Below are 16,705 nucleotides of genomic sequence, written 5' to 3'. Positions count from 1 at the left end.
ACTCGTATCCTTTAAAAAGAATTACATATTTGAAACTTTCAGTTGGAGATGAATCCAAATTGGTTGCAGCTTACTTAGGCTATCTTTTTGATTGCATCATTTTTCCATCTGGAAGAACTGTAGCAGTTCGCAGCATAATCTATTTAAATATTAGACAGAATGTGTAGCAGAGAAAATTTGGATGAATTCTTTGGTTAGCAGATTTGAAATTTTAAAGTCCAAGTCTTAGGTTTTTTTTCAAGTTCATCCATGGGATTTGGACGTCACACACTAGCTGAACAAATGTTGTGTGCCCTAATTGCCCTTGAGAAGACAGTAGTTAGTCACCTTCATAAAACCACTTCAGTCCATTTGGTGCACTCAAACCCATAGTTTTTTTTTTCCTTTATTCATTCACGGAATGAGGCACAACCAGCTAAGCAGCATTTATTGCCCATCCCTAATTGCCCAGAGGGCGGCTAAGAATCAACCACATTGCTGTGGGTCTGGAGGCCAGATCAGGTAAGGAAGGCAGCTTCCTTCCCTAAAGGACATTGATGAACCCATTGGTTTTCCCAACAATCGACAATGGATTCATGGTCATCATTCGACTCTTAATTCCAGATATTTATTGAATTCAAATTCCACCATCTGCCATGGCGGGATTCGACCCCAGGTCCCCAGGACATTATCCGGGTCTCTGGATTAACAGTCCAGCGATAATACCATAGGCCATTGCCTCCCCTGCTTGGAGGAGAGTTTCAGGATTTTGATCCCAAGACACTGAAAGCGTAGCGATTTCTAGCTCCACATCAGAATGTTGTGTGACTTGGAGGAAAACTTGCATATGGTTTGTGTTCTTATTTATCTGTTTGCCTTGTTCTCCTAGGTATAGAGTTTGCAGGTTTGGAAGGTGCTGTTGAAAAGCCTTGGTATGTCTGGTAGATGGCACACACAGTGCAACTGTGTGTCATCGAAACAGATGCCTGTTTAGGTTTGTGCATGTGATGCCAATCAAGTGGGTTGCTTTTCTGCAGATAGTATCAAACTTTTTGAGTGTTATTGGAGCCACAGAGTAGTCCATTCAACTCCTGACTTGAGCCCAGTAGTTGGTGCAAGGCTTTGGGCAGTCGGGATGTGAATTGCTCTCTGCAGAATTCTCAGCCTCTGATCTGCTGTTGTAGCCATATTTTCATATGGCTGGATCAGTTCAGTTTCTGGTCTGTGATATGTCTCTATTCCAAGTATGTTGGTTGCAGTGATTCAGAAATTATAATGTAATTTAATAGCAGATGGAGATAGTACATTGTCTTTTACTGAAGATGGCATTATCGCTGACTCTTTTGTGGAATAATTGTCACTTGCTTATCAGCGTAAACCTGAATATTGTCCATGTCTTGCTGCAAATGGGCATGGACTGCTTCAGTACTTGAGGGAGCTGTGAATCATACTTAAGATGCTGTAACCCTTCAAAAACATGTCCAATGATGGAGATAAGGTCATTGATAAAGTTGTTGAAGACGGTTGGGCCTAAGACATTACCTTGAGGAACTCCTACGGTGATGTCCCGGAGCTAAGATGATTGACCTTCAATAACCATAGCTATCTTCCTTTGGGCTAGGTATAACTCCAACCTTTGGAAGACTTTGCTTCTGATTACTGTTTGTCTCCAGTTTTGTTTGGGCTCCTTAAAGTCATTCTCAGTCAAATACTAACTTGATGTCCAATGCATCACCTTTTCAGTTCAGCTTTGTCGTCCTTTTTCTTGGACCCAAGGTAAAAATGAGGTCAGGTACTGAGGAGCTCTGACAGAACCCAAATCAAAGATTAGTAAGCAGGTTATTGTTGAGTAAATTGTTAAGCATGGTCGATGACACTAGAGTGGGTGGATGACGTGGTAATTGGATGGATTGGATTTTTTCTGCTTTTTGTGTATAGGGCATACCAGCAACATTCCTGCTAAACTGTGCAGCTGTGTGCCCTGATGTTCCTCACATAGTGATCAGAGGTGGCACGCTGATCACAGCATCGACTCTGGATCCAGAAGTTGCAAGTGCACATGGTCCTCAAAGGCCCATACAGGTAGTTAGAAAATTAGAGGGAACACTGCACACCCTGGGCAATTTACCACATTGTCAGGTAGATGCCAGTGTTGTAGCTCTACTGGAAGAACTTGCTGGTTCTGGAGTACGTCAGTCTTCAGTACATGTGTCAGATTCTTGTCAGGGCACATAATCTTTGCTACATCCAGTGCCCTTAAGCTGGTTCTTCTTGTCATATGCAGTGAATAAAATTGGCTGAAACTAGTATCTATGACATTGGACACCTCAGAAGGAAGCCAAGATGGATCATCCAGTTGAAACTTGTGGCTGAAGACAGATCCAAATGCTCCAGCTTTGGCTTTAGTACAGATTTTCTGGGCTCTACCCATCATTGAGCATGGTGACAGTGGTGGAACCACCACCTCCAATAATTGTCCACTGCCATTCACAACTAGATGTGGCAGGACTCTACAGCTTGATCTCATCCATTGGTTGTGCGATCACTTAGCTATATCTGACATGCAAATAATCCATGTTGTAACTTCATTAGATTGACACCTCATTTTTTAAATATACCCTGTCCTGTCCCTTGTTTGCCTTCCTACACTCCTCAGGTTTGATCCCATGGCTTGATGGTAAAGCGAGGGTTTTGAGGTTACAGATTGTTGTTTAATTCTCTGATTACTGATGCACGGAGTGCTTCAAGAATGCCCATTTATCGAGCTGCTAGCTCTGTTCTGAATTTATTCCATGTAGTTCAGTGATAGTGCCATCAACATGACTGCGAGTCTCCTCAATCTGTATTCACTTTGATTGAGATGCATTCTAAGATGTGAAATTCTAACTTAACAGCTACTTCATGAACAACAACTAATGATACAAAATTATTTTCTTTATTGTAACCTTTTCTGAAAGTCTTCAACTATAACATACAACTATTCTATTATTCTAATATTGTAATGTGTTATCTTGGATGTGACTGGGTTGAATTCATTCTGATGTTCCTTTGTCCTTTTTAAAGTTTAACTGGGTCCTTTTGAATAGTGTTATATTCTTCTGGGGGATTGGGTAATAACCAACCTCATTGATTCCTTATTCCACTCCTTAACATGTCGGACAATTCTCTTACCTTTGCTGAAGTAGATTCGATCAGCATCAACCACATATAGAAGCTGGGGACTGTTTGCTTTGTTATTTTTTGGTAACACTTATTTGTTTATAAATGTTGTAACTCAAATGTTAAATTGTATTTTCCTTAGGAAAAGGCGAGGAGCTGTCTGGTTTATCTGGTGACCCAGCTGGCAAACATGGAACACTGTTTTCATCACATACTGCTCCTGGAGATTAAAAAGATCACTGACACATTTGGCAACATTCTAGGTGCTCAGAGCAAAGACATTTATTGTATGAGTAACAGTTTTACTGCAATTGCCAAACTTCTGGTCAAACATCTTGAGAAAGACATTGCTGCATCAGAGAGGTAACTTCTGTTCTCCTAAATAATGCCAGTATTCGTGTATCTGTTTTTTTACAGGTGTGTTTGTCAAAATTAAAGCTGCATAACAATGGGTCATAATTTGCTGTCTGAATAAGTGAGGCCAGTAACACTTATGGAAGTATTACAGCAGCATTCAGTCCTTTTAAATAAGGAAATCCAAAAACTGCTGTGCAAGCTACATCTGTCTATCGTTAGCTTCTTGAAAATAACAACTTAACGTTTGCCTTACTATTACAAAGTATTGAATGGAGTGAAGTTTCTGCATTTTTATAACAGATATGAACAAATCTTTCACAGAAAGATGACATATTCATTTCTGTTAATTTTTTTTTACTGATATGATATCTTAATTATTGTCAATCAACATTACTGGCACAGAAAATTTGGAGTTTTGTTCCTTGAGCTTTCAGTTGTTGATGGATTTAGTTCACAATTTAGAAGAAAAACTCATTTTCTCTCAATTCAATTTTTCCTACCCTCTCTTTATTTCTGTTTCTGTACTGATTTGACATCAAATCTTTCGATCTGATTAATTAAGGAGCTGTATAGTTGCCTGCCCGTTCACTCAGGTCCAAGATGTCTTTTCTGTTGCTGCACATTTGTTAGTTCATACTATTGGTAATTTGTCATACAAGAAATGTAACTTCCATTTTACAAGGGCAAGACCAACTAATGTCAGATGCGGTTAGTGCCCTGCCAGAGCAAATTATAGCACAATTTAAGTATGAATACGTTTAGATTTTATTATACAAAGATTGTTCTTGAGAACCTATTGCCTTATTTGTGTTCCCTCAGAATTTCTAATCTAAAATTACTCTGCTATCAGTTTCAGTCTGTTAGAAAATTCATGAGTTATTTTTTATAATATTTAAATTAAGAAAATGTTAATTTGAAGATGCTTACTCAAGCATTTTGTTAAATTAGATTGCACAGATGATGCCAGACTGCAAGTTTATATTTATCAGGAAGGTATAAACTGCCTCTGGGTCTCTGTTATCTTGAAAAGGCCATGCTGCGTGGTTACTCAACAAAGATCTTCCTTTATAATGAGGAATATATATTGTACCATTGAAAGAAAAGATAAACTTGTACTTATTGAAAGACAATTCCCCATCAAAGTAGCAAGTTGAAAAAAATCAATATGTATTTCTAGAAGAAAGAAATATTAATAAAATATAAAATTAAAACTATGTTTTACTGATTTTTATCATTAAGTCATAAACACATATGATAAAGTCTCGTAGCATCGCACACTGGATGCCCACTTAAGATCACTATTCATCAATTTCTCAACCCCATGCAACTTTAATATACAATTATAAATGCTAAAGTCATCAGATGGATGGTGATATTCCCATCTTTAACTGAGAAAGATACAAGTATCATTTAAATATGGATAAAGTGGAACCTGAGGGAATAAGTATAATTTGAAATAGTTTCCTTTTACACTAACGGTGGTTATAGTTGTCGAAGTGAATAACTTTGTGCTGAATCTTCTCAAATTTTGGCAAAGTTTGACTTTCATAGAGTTTCATAGCAGGTTTCTGTCTGCAAAGCTGAGCGACTTTCTCGTGCAACCATTTGAAACTCACCTCACTTCTAACCGCCTCGAAAACACCCCTCTCATCCAATATTAGCTTGAGTTTCTCATTCACTGGAACTGGAAGTTGCTGCTATTGCTAGAACATGTTGGTGTCATATTTAAAGCACTTGATCAAACACCGACAGTCTGGGTTTGCCCCACATGGGTGCAGAAATTCATCCTGAATGTGGCAGACGATGGGAAATTGGCAGCCCCTTCCATGAACAGGGACCTGGATGGGGTGATGCACAGGAAGGATGTATTCTTACCTCAGGATCAGCAGATGAAACCACAACACCAGCAGTGCAGGAATAAGGTCAAAGACCTTCACTCCAGGGTAAGTGCCACCATCTGCTTTCTGAAACCTCACACTGACTCACTCTTTCCCAGGCGCCACTGCTCTACCACTGTTAGTGCTGCATCAACATCTTCCCTCACTTGTTCTCACCTACCCACTCTCCACCACCTCCCCCCAACCTCAACATGACTAACCCTGCGTGGTCGCACCATTTAATACTCACTCGAGGTACCTCACTACTTCCTTCACTGGTACCAGACTACAGACATGCCAGTCACTTCCTTCTCACTCACCCTCTCACTTTTTCTCATTGTAAGGGAAAATGGCCCATAATAGGTTAGAAAGAGCCAGGACAGATGCTGGGGTGCCAGTCACCCTCAACAAGGAGACGATCCTGGCTCTCACCAGCAAAGACCTGTGGAAATGTAGAAATCTCTGTGTCCAGGCATCCCAGTAAGAAGTGTTGACCATCCCATGACCCTCATTGAAAATTTATTAATAACGTGCCACAACTTCTAACTCTTGGTCTTGATATTTTCGCTGTTTTGTCTCCTGCAGGTACCAGCAGGATATTCATGGCAGTCATAGTCAAAAGAGCTGCTCCCCAAGACATACCTTCCTCCACCTCTGAGGAAGAGGAGTCTTATCAGAGGAAGCACTGCAGGCTGTCTCCACCAGCTCAGGCACTGACACTTTGGTGGGTATTTTCTCTAGATTCGGGTGAATGCATTACTGCAACATCTCTGCAGCTACCCAAGGAAGAAATGCTCCTGGGCACTGAAACTCAGAGGACTGTCAAAGACCAGGCACCTGCTCAGCTCCAGGAAAGGGAAGACACCACGGTGTTGGCAATTCATGACTTTATTGAAAAACACAAACAGAAGGGTCTAGGCCCGAAACGTCAGCTTTCCTGCTCCTCTGATGCTGCTTGGCCTGCTGTGTTCATCCAGCTCTACACCTTGTTATCTCAGACACAGGAGTGACTGGTTGGTTTGGCAGGGGCGCTGGACATCTTGACACAGGCTGCAGGACTGCAGCAACACGGTTAGGATTCTGCTGTCTCCATAGACAGGTTGACAGCTGCCTCGGGGAGCCATACTCAGAGACTGCTCGATATACACACAGACCTGCTCTCCAGCGCTCTAGTCGTAGGTGCTCAGTGCCGATGGCAAGGCAACAGGGATGTGAGGAACCATGCCCTAACTCCAAATGGCCCTTGCTCATAAGGAGATGGTGTGGGTCCAGTAAGTACCCAGCCAGAGGAGGAGCCCTACAGAAGCCTCCCATCAGAACATGGCCGAAGTGGCTGGGCCTGTCACCCTCAGTCCTGCGGATATTCAAGCCGAGGAGCATGCACTTGTTTCCGGTCGGGGCACACTCAGCCAGTTTTCCCCCTCTAGATAAAAACACCTCTGACCAAACTCCAAGGCCAATGGATTCCACTGTAGACCAGAATTCCTCCACCCCAATTGTGAAACCTGGAAATGCATTGAGGCAGAGAGGGAGGGAGAGAAGGAAGACAACCTGACAGCACATTGGCAAGAGTGACACGTCAATGTAAATAAGTTTCTACTTTGATAAACTTATGTGCACTACTCATCACCATCTAAGTGGGGTTCTCTATCTAGCAACAACTACAACCATCCTTAGTGGCATCCTTCATGGTCTGAGGTGAGCAACTGAGTTCTAATGGGTAAATGACAGGTGACTGCTACTTTGGCAACATGGCACAATCTTTCCAGACAGACAAACATTACTATTTCATCATAGGCATTATAGAATTCATTTCTTATCTTGGCATCTTATGCTTGGGACAAGGATTTGCACTGCACCCGGTAGGCTAATGCCAAAGGCTCACAAAGCAGGTAGTGTTTAGAGGTGTCTTTTAGCTTCAGTGTACAAGTGTCTGTGTGATATTGTGGCCTTTTTGAAGGTACTCGCATCACTGGCTGTTCCTCACTGAACGAAGCACTTACTCTGCCCAATCCAGATGTGGTTGCAGTCATTTTAATCTCCACATATATACTTGCTATTTATAGCATGATGGAAGGCAATAGCAGTTGTTTCTCAAAGACTGAGTTTTGGGTTCAGCCTTTACCTCTCTATCTGGTGAATCCCCAACAGAAAAATCCCTTTCCTGGTAACCTCCTCTATCAACCCCTTCAGCTTTGCACTTTCCGAAGGCCTAGAGCAACACATGTTTTTCAATGTTTTCAACTGCCCACATGCCAGGTCAGTTCGTGCACTGTACCACCATCAAAGCCAGGGTGCTGCTTACAATTGATAAACCCCCACCCCACTTCCTACATGATCTTTTTCCCTCTTATGCTACCGTCTCCCCTCCTGTATATATTGAGTTTTCCCCTTCAGTATTGCAATCTCATCTGCATCCCAAGATTCTGACTCCAATCCCTGAGTTAAGCTCTCCAGCCTCTGTACTGCTCTAGTGCTCCCTGACTAATGCCCCTTGACTTTTTATGAATTGACTTCTGGCACTGACCATGGCCTAACCCCTTCAGCAACTTAACTGGGCAGCTCCAAACGATAAGTGACCAGATCCCTGAATGATAACTCCACAGCTCCCCAGCTATCTTCTGCTGATTTACTGTGCTGGGACCCTGGCTGTTGGGTGTCTCCCTGCGCTGAAGACTACTCCTCTTTGACTTGGAGATGTGGCCACTCAGTTGTAGCACACACAGTGTGTTGGTGTGCACATGGCTGGTGTACGCTGCAGGTGAGAGATTGATGTAGGACTATGGCGTTTAGCAAAAATGTCCCCCCCCACCCCCGACCTTGACAGATGACAAGCTGTCTGGCTTTATTTATGTGCTAAGCTGAATACAAGTTAGAAGTACTGTAAGCCATTAAGGTGCAGCTAAGGGGGCAGAGCACTACACACAAATCAAGGTATGCTGTGAGCATTCAGGTAGACACAAAATGAGTGAGCACAATGAGAGCAAACAAGTGGGCCACAGATGCAGTTTGGTTCGGTCCATGAGCTGGGTGCCTGTCCCTGCATGCAAAGTGTCCATGCAGCAGCTTTCCAAATGAGAGATACCAGCGCATTACACAGTGGCTCATTAAAGTGCAGCAGCATACTGGAGGAATGCCATGATGATGCAATGAGGCTAGCACGTGTTGGATGCCATATCCATGGCTGTGGCATGCCTGCTGCAAAGGTCTGTGGAGCAGACTCTAAAATGTTGATGCCAAGATGGAGGTCCAGAAGACCAAGCCATGACCTAGTGTCAGCAGTTAACTGCTCAGACTGTAATGTGGAGAATTTCTAGTGTCTGGTTTCTATCAGGCAGGTGGGATACTAAGATAGTGCATATTAATAAGGCAAACTTAGGCAGTAGTGAAGGTGATAATGAACAATAACCCTCATTTATAGATATTTTGCCACTCATTTTTGAGAATCTCATCTCGACCTCCAGGACTTGGTTGGAAATTGTCTTTGGTCTTAATGTCAAGAAGGGCCTTCCTCAACATCTCAGATGATTCTTTGAAATTTCTTAGCCTATACTGATCAGAACCTGGAAAGTTTTGTCTGACACAAATGGCAACATTAAAATCATTGCCCATACTCCTTGGAGAGGGTAAAGATTAAAGAATCCTGTTTGGAGATGGATGTTGAAGCTCACTAGCAATATAAAACCATAAGTTTTCAGTAGAAGTAAGCTAGTTTTATAGCCTGATAAACAGCATAGAGAATCACTGCTGAATAAAATCATATTGGAAAATCTGCCATTGTACCTCACAGTGCTACCTTATCAAATTAATTAAACTTTATAGTATTGATGCCATGTATGGAATAAATATCAAATACAAAGAAACTTTACAGAAAAAGTGTAACTCTCTAACATATCCAAAAATACCACCTGCACTTAAGCAAAAACTTAAATTTGCAGCATAAATTTCTATAACATATCAAGTACACATTTCGGTATCTGAATAGACACGTTCAGGTCAGCTAGATTAATGAATCACAGGACCATTTAATTTAGTACCACAGCAACATTCCAGTTTGTGCAACAGGAAGTTTAATTTAAATAAAACAACTTCTGCATTGTTTTTATTTTTATTAAAAAAAAATGGCTTTTGTATTTGACAGATCCATGACTCATGCCTGGTGGGGATGCTTAAAAAATAAATTACTTGTAAATTAGACCTCATAACTCTTGTACTGTGACATGCTTGTTTATCAGCAACTTACAGACCCTATTTGTATTATTTCTGAATATTCTGTGGGCTTCTGTTCAGCAAATCTTTAATATATACCTCAAAGGATCAAGAAACAGTTGTCTTTTGTCTATGGTGGAGCATACATAGTAATCATCAAGGTGCAGAAGTGTTAGAAATTCTAGTAGATTGATCACTGTAATAGGCTATTATATTATCTTTTTTTGGATCCAAAATAGTCAGATAAGCACACTGAATATTGGTTTACAGATTTTTAAGCAACTAAATGCAATTTATTAAGCTAACTGAAATTCAAGTACTATGGAAGTTAGTTTATTGGAAACAGTGGGAGATTAAGTTGTTTGTTGCAAACCGAGTGTAGGTGTTCCACAAAGCAGTTGCCATGCCTCCGCTTGGAAACAGTTTTTTTTTACACACAGATCTTTGTATTCGCTGTGAATTTGTTGTCTGCCATTGTAGAGAAGGTAACAACCTTTATGAGCAATCTTGGCTCTTCCTGAACAACAAAAGGCAAAATTAAAGTGACATAGCAGCGGGAGTTTCATTATGCAGCTATTCATTTAATCAATAGGGATAGTCAGAAATTAATTATGCGGTGAAAAGGCTAAATGCAATAGTTCTGTCTGGAGAATATTGTTCTGAGTATTTTGCTTTGATAAGAATCTCTGAATGTGGCCAACGATCATTTTACTTATGATGAAAGTATTGTATGTATTTGCCAAATTTGATGGCTTGTTCTGGAGATTGTTCAAATTCTGAACAGCATAATAATCAATTCCTGTTTCATGCTACTTGTAAAAAAAAGCTTCAAGTTAAGTCTGTGATAAACCAATTCTTCATACTGTACAATCAACTAGTTTCAGCTATGTTCTTATCAAAATGTTTCAGCAGTTTGCAACAATTTTTGAAATGGGACTCTAAGTTTTTGTGACCTCGAGACAATAAAGGCAGAATTATATATTTCCATTTCAGAATGGTGTATGACTTTATGGGGGTTGGGGTTGGAATTTGCCAGCTGTGTTGTTCCTTGCAGCTGTTGGCCTCGTCAATCTGGATGGTAGTGGTTGTGGGTTTTGGAGGGTGCTTTTCAAAAGAGGACTGACAAATTGCTGAGGATGTGGATGGTACCCACTGCTAACACTAATACTGGTGGTGAAGGAAATGAAACTTTAACATGGTGAGTGGAACCTGCTCAAGTAGGCTGATTTGTCCTGGATGGTGTCAAGCTTCTTAGATGTTATTGGAATGATAGTCATCCAGGCACGTTTAAAGTATTCCATCACAGACCTGACTTGTATCTTTGAAATGAGGTCAGGCTTTGAGAATTCAAGAAATGAGTTGCTCTCTGCAGAAGCCTTAGCCTCCAACCTGCTCTTCTAGCCAATGTTTACATGGATGGTTCAGTTACATTTCTGATCAGTGGTAATCTATTGATGATGGGATATTCAGTTATGGTAATGCCAATGGACATCAAGGGGTGATTGTTAAATTCTACTTTTTCCTCTCCTCCTCTCTCTCATACACTCACACACAACACACCCAATCATTGCCTGATCCTTGTGTGAACTTTACTTTTCACTTATCAGCTTAAGTTTGAATGCTGATGTCCACATCTTGTTGCATGTGGGCACTGACTGCTTTGGATTCTGAGGAGTTAGGAATGGTACTGACTACTGTGTAATCATTGTCAAGCCTCCCATTTCTCACCTCGTGATACAGTAAAGATAACTGAAGCAGCACATCATGCAAAAGTTAAAGAACTTTTGCAGCAATGAACTGAAGCTGAGATAATTGGTCACCCACAACCATAACCATCTTCCCATGTGTTACATATGACTGTGATTTTTTTGATTCTCATTGACTTCAATTTCACAAGGACCCTTTGAAGTCACACTTATTCCATTGCTGCCTTGATGTCTGAGGCAGTCTCGTCTCTCCTCACCTTTAGATTTAATCTCTTTACATCTGTTGTCTGCACATGGATGAATGAGGTCTGGAGCTGCCCTGCTAGAGTCTAAACTGACAATCAGGGTCTGGGCTAATCATGCTTGATGAGCTGTCATAAGAATATTTACTCTGAGAATCTTTTTATGCAGCTGGAGAGCTCTATTGACACTGTTTAACATTTTTTGAGGTTAAAATTTATTTCGCTGTGATCTCTTTTGTCAGTGTCTAAATACTTGCATAATTTTAAGAGGTGTGAAGAACTTAAAGCTTCAGTTATTCAGTGATCTGTTTGACACTTTTATAAGTTTCTAGTGACACCAATTCCTTTCTCATTTTGAATGTGTATTTTTTTCGAAGCAGTTTTATGCATACTGTTGTTACTATGGTATTTCTTGGTTCTGCACATAATGCAGACTTGGTGAATGATCATATAAAGACCACAAGTTGGCATGGAGGATATGTGAGACCACATGAAGCTTATGGGTGGGAGAATGAGTTGGTATGTGGGGATTTGGAACTTACCTTTTCAAAATGTTATTGAATCCAGACCTCTAGGGTTAGTTAGCTCCGTTGGCTACATGGCTGGGCTTTGATGTAAAATAACAGCAACAGCACAGGTTCAATTCCTACATGTATGAGGTTACCATAAACGTCCCACCCTCCCCCTCGCTTGAGGCATGGTGAGCATCAGGTTAAATACACCATTTTTCTAAAATGAGAGAACAGCCCTAAGTTTCACTGGGACAATGGCAACTTTACCTTTTGCCTCATGAGATTCATGGCCACCCCTGCAATAGTACAGCTGCCCCCTTTCCCATGCTGGCAAAAATTGATGGTGGCTGAAATGGGGGGATTTTTTAAAAAAGACATTTTTTTTTGACTCCACAAAGATCTGGGCTTGGCATCATTTAAGAACTCAATGCTTTTTTGTGGTGTTCGTCTTGGCCTATATAATAATCATTGTACTCCAGAAATAATTTCTGTAAAACTGTTTGAGACATTCTGAACTGTGATAAGGTGCTAATTAAATGCAAGTGTGTTAATTAGTTCCATGTTGGAACCTGGCAGATGACATTTCACTGTGCCCAAGTTCCTTCAAAGCAATCCATGCAGACCTTTCTGAATAGTTTTAATAATATTTATCAAACCCCACCAGAAGTTGAAAATATGTTTCTAGTTTGTTTTTCAGTTAAACAATGGAGTATAATTACTCCTTTGAGAATCATTTTAACTTGCGTGATTTGCACTAGTCATCCAAATGTTTAACACAAATCTTTGGCAACTGCATTTCATGCTTTTCTCACTCTGCAGACAGGGTGTTTTCCATGCTGTTGCAAGTCGGTCACTTTTATTTTCTCAGGTGTCAACTTTGGCTCATATATTTGTTAATTTTGTTAATATATCCACAACTGAGTTAGAAGGTCATGAAGTCAAGCCTCACTTGGGTGCATAACCATGTGGCCTCGGCTGACATTTCAGTGCATTGCTGCAACAGCTAACAACGTGTTAGTACAGAGCGAATACTGCATTTGTAAGAGTAACATCTTTCACATGAGAGACACACTGTCCTCTCAGTTGTACAAATTTGAAAAGAGCAGAACTGTTCTTCAGGTATATTAGCCAATATTTATTCATCTTGATGTTTTTGGGGCCTTGGTGTAAGCTGTATGAAAGTTAGCTGCTGTATTCCCTACATTATAACAGGAACTACAATCCAAAACAAATAATGTGCTAAAGATAATAATTGAGGGATAAATGTTGCTAGGAAAGTGCCTGCTCATCTTCCAGTAAGCACATGTTTACCATTTCATCCCATAGGATACCACCTGCTCAGAACTGAAGTAAACTGTCAACCTAATTATATGCTCATGTGTTGAGGTGGCCTTGAATGCGGAGCCTTCTGCCTTCAAAGTGATTGTGCTACCACCACCAAAACCATAAAAATGTTGTAATTCTTGGATGGAAGATAAGTACAGCAATATTGCAGGCGATTTAGCTTTGAAATATCAGTGACAAGAACAGTTCCTATGGATTGGAGGGTACCTAAGATAAGCCCATCATTTTTAAAAAGGTAGTGGAGAGAAGAAAAGGGAATCATAGATCTGTTTGGCCTGACATTGGTAATAGAGAAAATGCTCGTCTTAGTCGCACCTGGAAAAAGAGGCACACCGAAAGTGAAAGTAAAGAAAATATGTAGCAAAATAGAAACAATAAAAAGCAGTTTGAATTTCATATTAAATCAAAGATATAGTGTATCAGTGGTGAGATTTCTGAAAATATATTCAGCATTTTAACTGCGTATATAAGATATCAATCTAAATATAAATTTACATACATACAAGTACATGCATTCGGAAGAAGGCTATTTAGCCCTTTGAGCTTGCTCCACCATTCAGCAAGATGTGCTTCTGTTTCTAACATTCTGTTCCTATATACCCCCGTTATCCTTTGATTCCATTTCCTAACAAGAGTCTATGCAGTAGATTAAAAAAGATTCAATGACTCACCCTCACCAGCTTCTGAGGCAAAGAGACCCAAAGTCGCACAACCTCTAAGGAGGTTTCTCAACTCTGTCCTAAAAAGGCAACCCCTAATGTTTATAAGTACCCCCTGGTTCTGGACTCCTCCACAAGAGGAAACACCCATTTCATGTTGGTGGCCCAGTGGTTAGCACTGCTGCCTCACAGCATCAGGGACCCAGGTTCAATTCCACCCTCAGGTGACTGTCTGTGTGGAGTTTGCACATTCTCCCCGTGTCTGCGTGGGTGTCTTCTGGTTGTTCTGGTTTCCTCCCACAGTCCAAAGATGTACAGGCTAGGTGGATTGGCCTTGCTAAATTTCCCAAAGTGTTCAGGGATGTGTTGATTAGGTGGGTTATAGGGGGATAGGACTGGGTGGGATGGTCGATGTGGAATTGTTGGTCCAAAGGGCCTGTTTCCACACTGTAGGGATTCTATGATGTTCACCTTGTCAAGACCATTCAGGAGCTTTTAGACTTTGATCAAGTCACAGTTCACTCTTCTAAATTCCAATGAAAACAAACCTCCTCTATCTGACCTTTCCGCTGAGAGAAATTGCTTGTTCTATCTATCAATCTAGTAAACCTCCTTTAAACCACCTCCTTCCTTGAATAAGGAAATCAAACTGCATGCACTTTGTCTCACAAAGTGCCCTTTATAATTGAAGCATAACATCCCTACTCTTACGTTATATTACTGTCAGAACGACAGATAACATTCTAAATTGTTTGCTGTATTTGCGTACTAATCTATTGTGACTCATGCACTGGAACACCAAGATCACTCTGCACTTTGGAATTCTGTAGTCATTCTCTGTTTAGGTAAAACTCTGCTTTTTTACTGTTCCTGCCAAAGTGACCAATTTCACATTTTCCCACCTTAAACACCATCTGTGAGATTTTTGCCCATTCACTCGACCTACTTGTATCAGTGTTCACCCTCTCTGTTCTCTTCACAACATACTTTCAGACCTACTTTTTGTCATCTGCAGACTTAGCGACCATGCCTTCACTAACCACATCTAGGTATTTTCTAAACAACTGGTTCAGAGATGTTATTACACACCTCTGGAGCAGGTGGAACTTGAACCTGGACCATCTGGCTCAGAGGCAGGGACATTACCACAGCCACTCCTTACATTTTTTTTAATATCCAGAAGTGCTATCGTGCACAATCAAATGGTATTTCCACCACCAACTCAACTGTGACAGTTTTCATCTGTTAACCACCATTATTGATAGCGTTGTTAAGAAGGCGTACAGTATGTTAGGTTTTGTTGGTAGAGGGATTGAGTTTCGGAGCCATAAGGTCATGTTGCAGCTGTACAAAACTCTGGTGCAGCTGCACTTGGAGTATTGCGTACAGTTCTGGTCACCGCATTACAGGAAGGATGTGGAAGCATTGGAAAGGGTGCAGAGGAGATTTACCAGGATGTTGCCTGGTATGGAGGGAAGGTCTTATGAGGAAAGGCTGAGGGTCTTGAGGTTGTTTTTGTTAGAGAGAAGAAGGTTAAGAGGTGACTTGATAGAGACATACAAGATGATCAGAGGATTAGATAGGGTGGACAGTGGGAGCCTTTTTCCTCGGATGGTGATGGCTAGCACGAGGGGACATAGCTTTAAATTGAGGGGTGATAGATATAGGACAGATGTCAGAGGTAGGTTCTTTACTCAGAGAGTAGTAAGGGCGTGGAATGCCCTGCCTGCAAAAATAGTAGACTCGCCAACTTTAAGGGCATTTAAATGGTCATTGGATAAACATATGGATGATAATGGAATAGTTTAGGTTAGATGGGCTTCAGATTGGTTTCACAGGTCGGTGCAACATCGAGGGCCGAAGGGCCTGTACTGCGCTGTAATGTTCTATGTTCTATGTTCTATGTTCTATGTTCTATGTTCTATTGAATCACCCCTGTTTCCAGTTTCTCAATTTACATGCAAAGCCCATTAAGGGCAATGCAATGACACCAAATGTGAGGAACAGGAAAAGGACTAAATCAAAATGGAATTGGAAGAGGAGATAAGACACCCGAACATCTGCAGTGGCCACTTTTCTCTGTAAGTAACTCGTGACATCAAAGTAATTTATACAAATTGCAAAAAGCTGAAGCCGCAACACAGACCCCTGAAGGATTCCATGTGTCATATCTTCCTAATTAGAAAAAGACCCATTTGCGCTTACTGTGTTTTTTTTTGCCAGCTAGTTATTGCCTTTTATTCATCCAGAGGTTGTGGTTGCCACTGGCTAGGCCAGTATTTTTTGCCCATCCTTAATTGCTGTTGAGAAGATGGTGGAGAGCTGCCTGCTTGAATCACTACAGTCTATTTGGTGAACCGGTATTCCTTAGCACCCAATGCTACTCGGGAGGGAGTTCTCAGATTTTGCAGCAACACTGAAGGAACAGCAATACACTTCCAAGTCAGGGTGATGAGTGATTTGTCAGTGCATGCGATTATATCATGACAGTATTTGATTCTCTTCTGCCTGCATTTAAAATCTTCCTTGTCTGAAGATATAGACTGATATTTACAATGTGCACAAAGTATGGGGTAGGTGGCTTAAGAGGTGACTAAGTCCCCACTGCTACCAGTGAGAAAGCTTGTTGGGTTAAGCACCAATTAGGTACATTACCCATGA

The 16,705-nt window shown here is 41.0% G+C and overlaps 1 protein-coding gene across 2 annotated transcripts in view; it reads left to right on the top strand.

Moving 5' to 3' along the window:
• veph1 (ventricular zone expressed PH domain-containing 1) overlaps positions 1-16,705 on the top strand; it is a 209,046-nt gene that overhangs the window by 106,915 nt on the left and 85,426 nt on the right. For both annotated transcript variants that reach the window (XM_048604370.1, XM_048604371.1), the window contains one exon: positions 3,281-3,501. In XM_048604370.1, coding sequence (XP_048460327.1) covers positions 3,281-3,501 — 221 coding nt within the window. The remainder of the gene's footprint in view (positions 1-3,280; positions 3,502-16,705) is intronic.

This window comes from Rhincodon typus, chromosome 13 (assembly GCF_021869965.1).
Source record: "Rhincodon typus isolate 14 chromosome 13, sRhiTyp1.1, whole genome shotgun sequence".
In the NCBI taxonomy this organism is placed as follows: Eukaryota; Metazoa; Chordata; class Chondrichthyes; order Orectolobiformes; family Rhincodontidae; genus Rhincodon; species Rhincodon typus.
The sequence above is the reverse complement of the archived record's forward strand: the minus strand, read 5'-3'. Positions and strand labels throughout refer to the sequence as shown.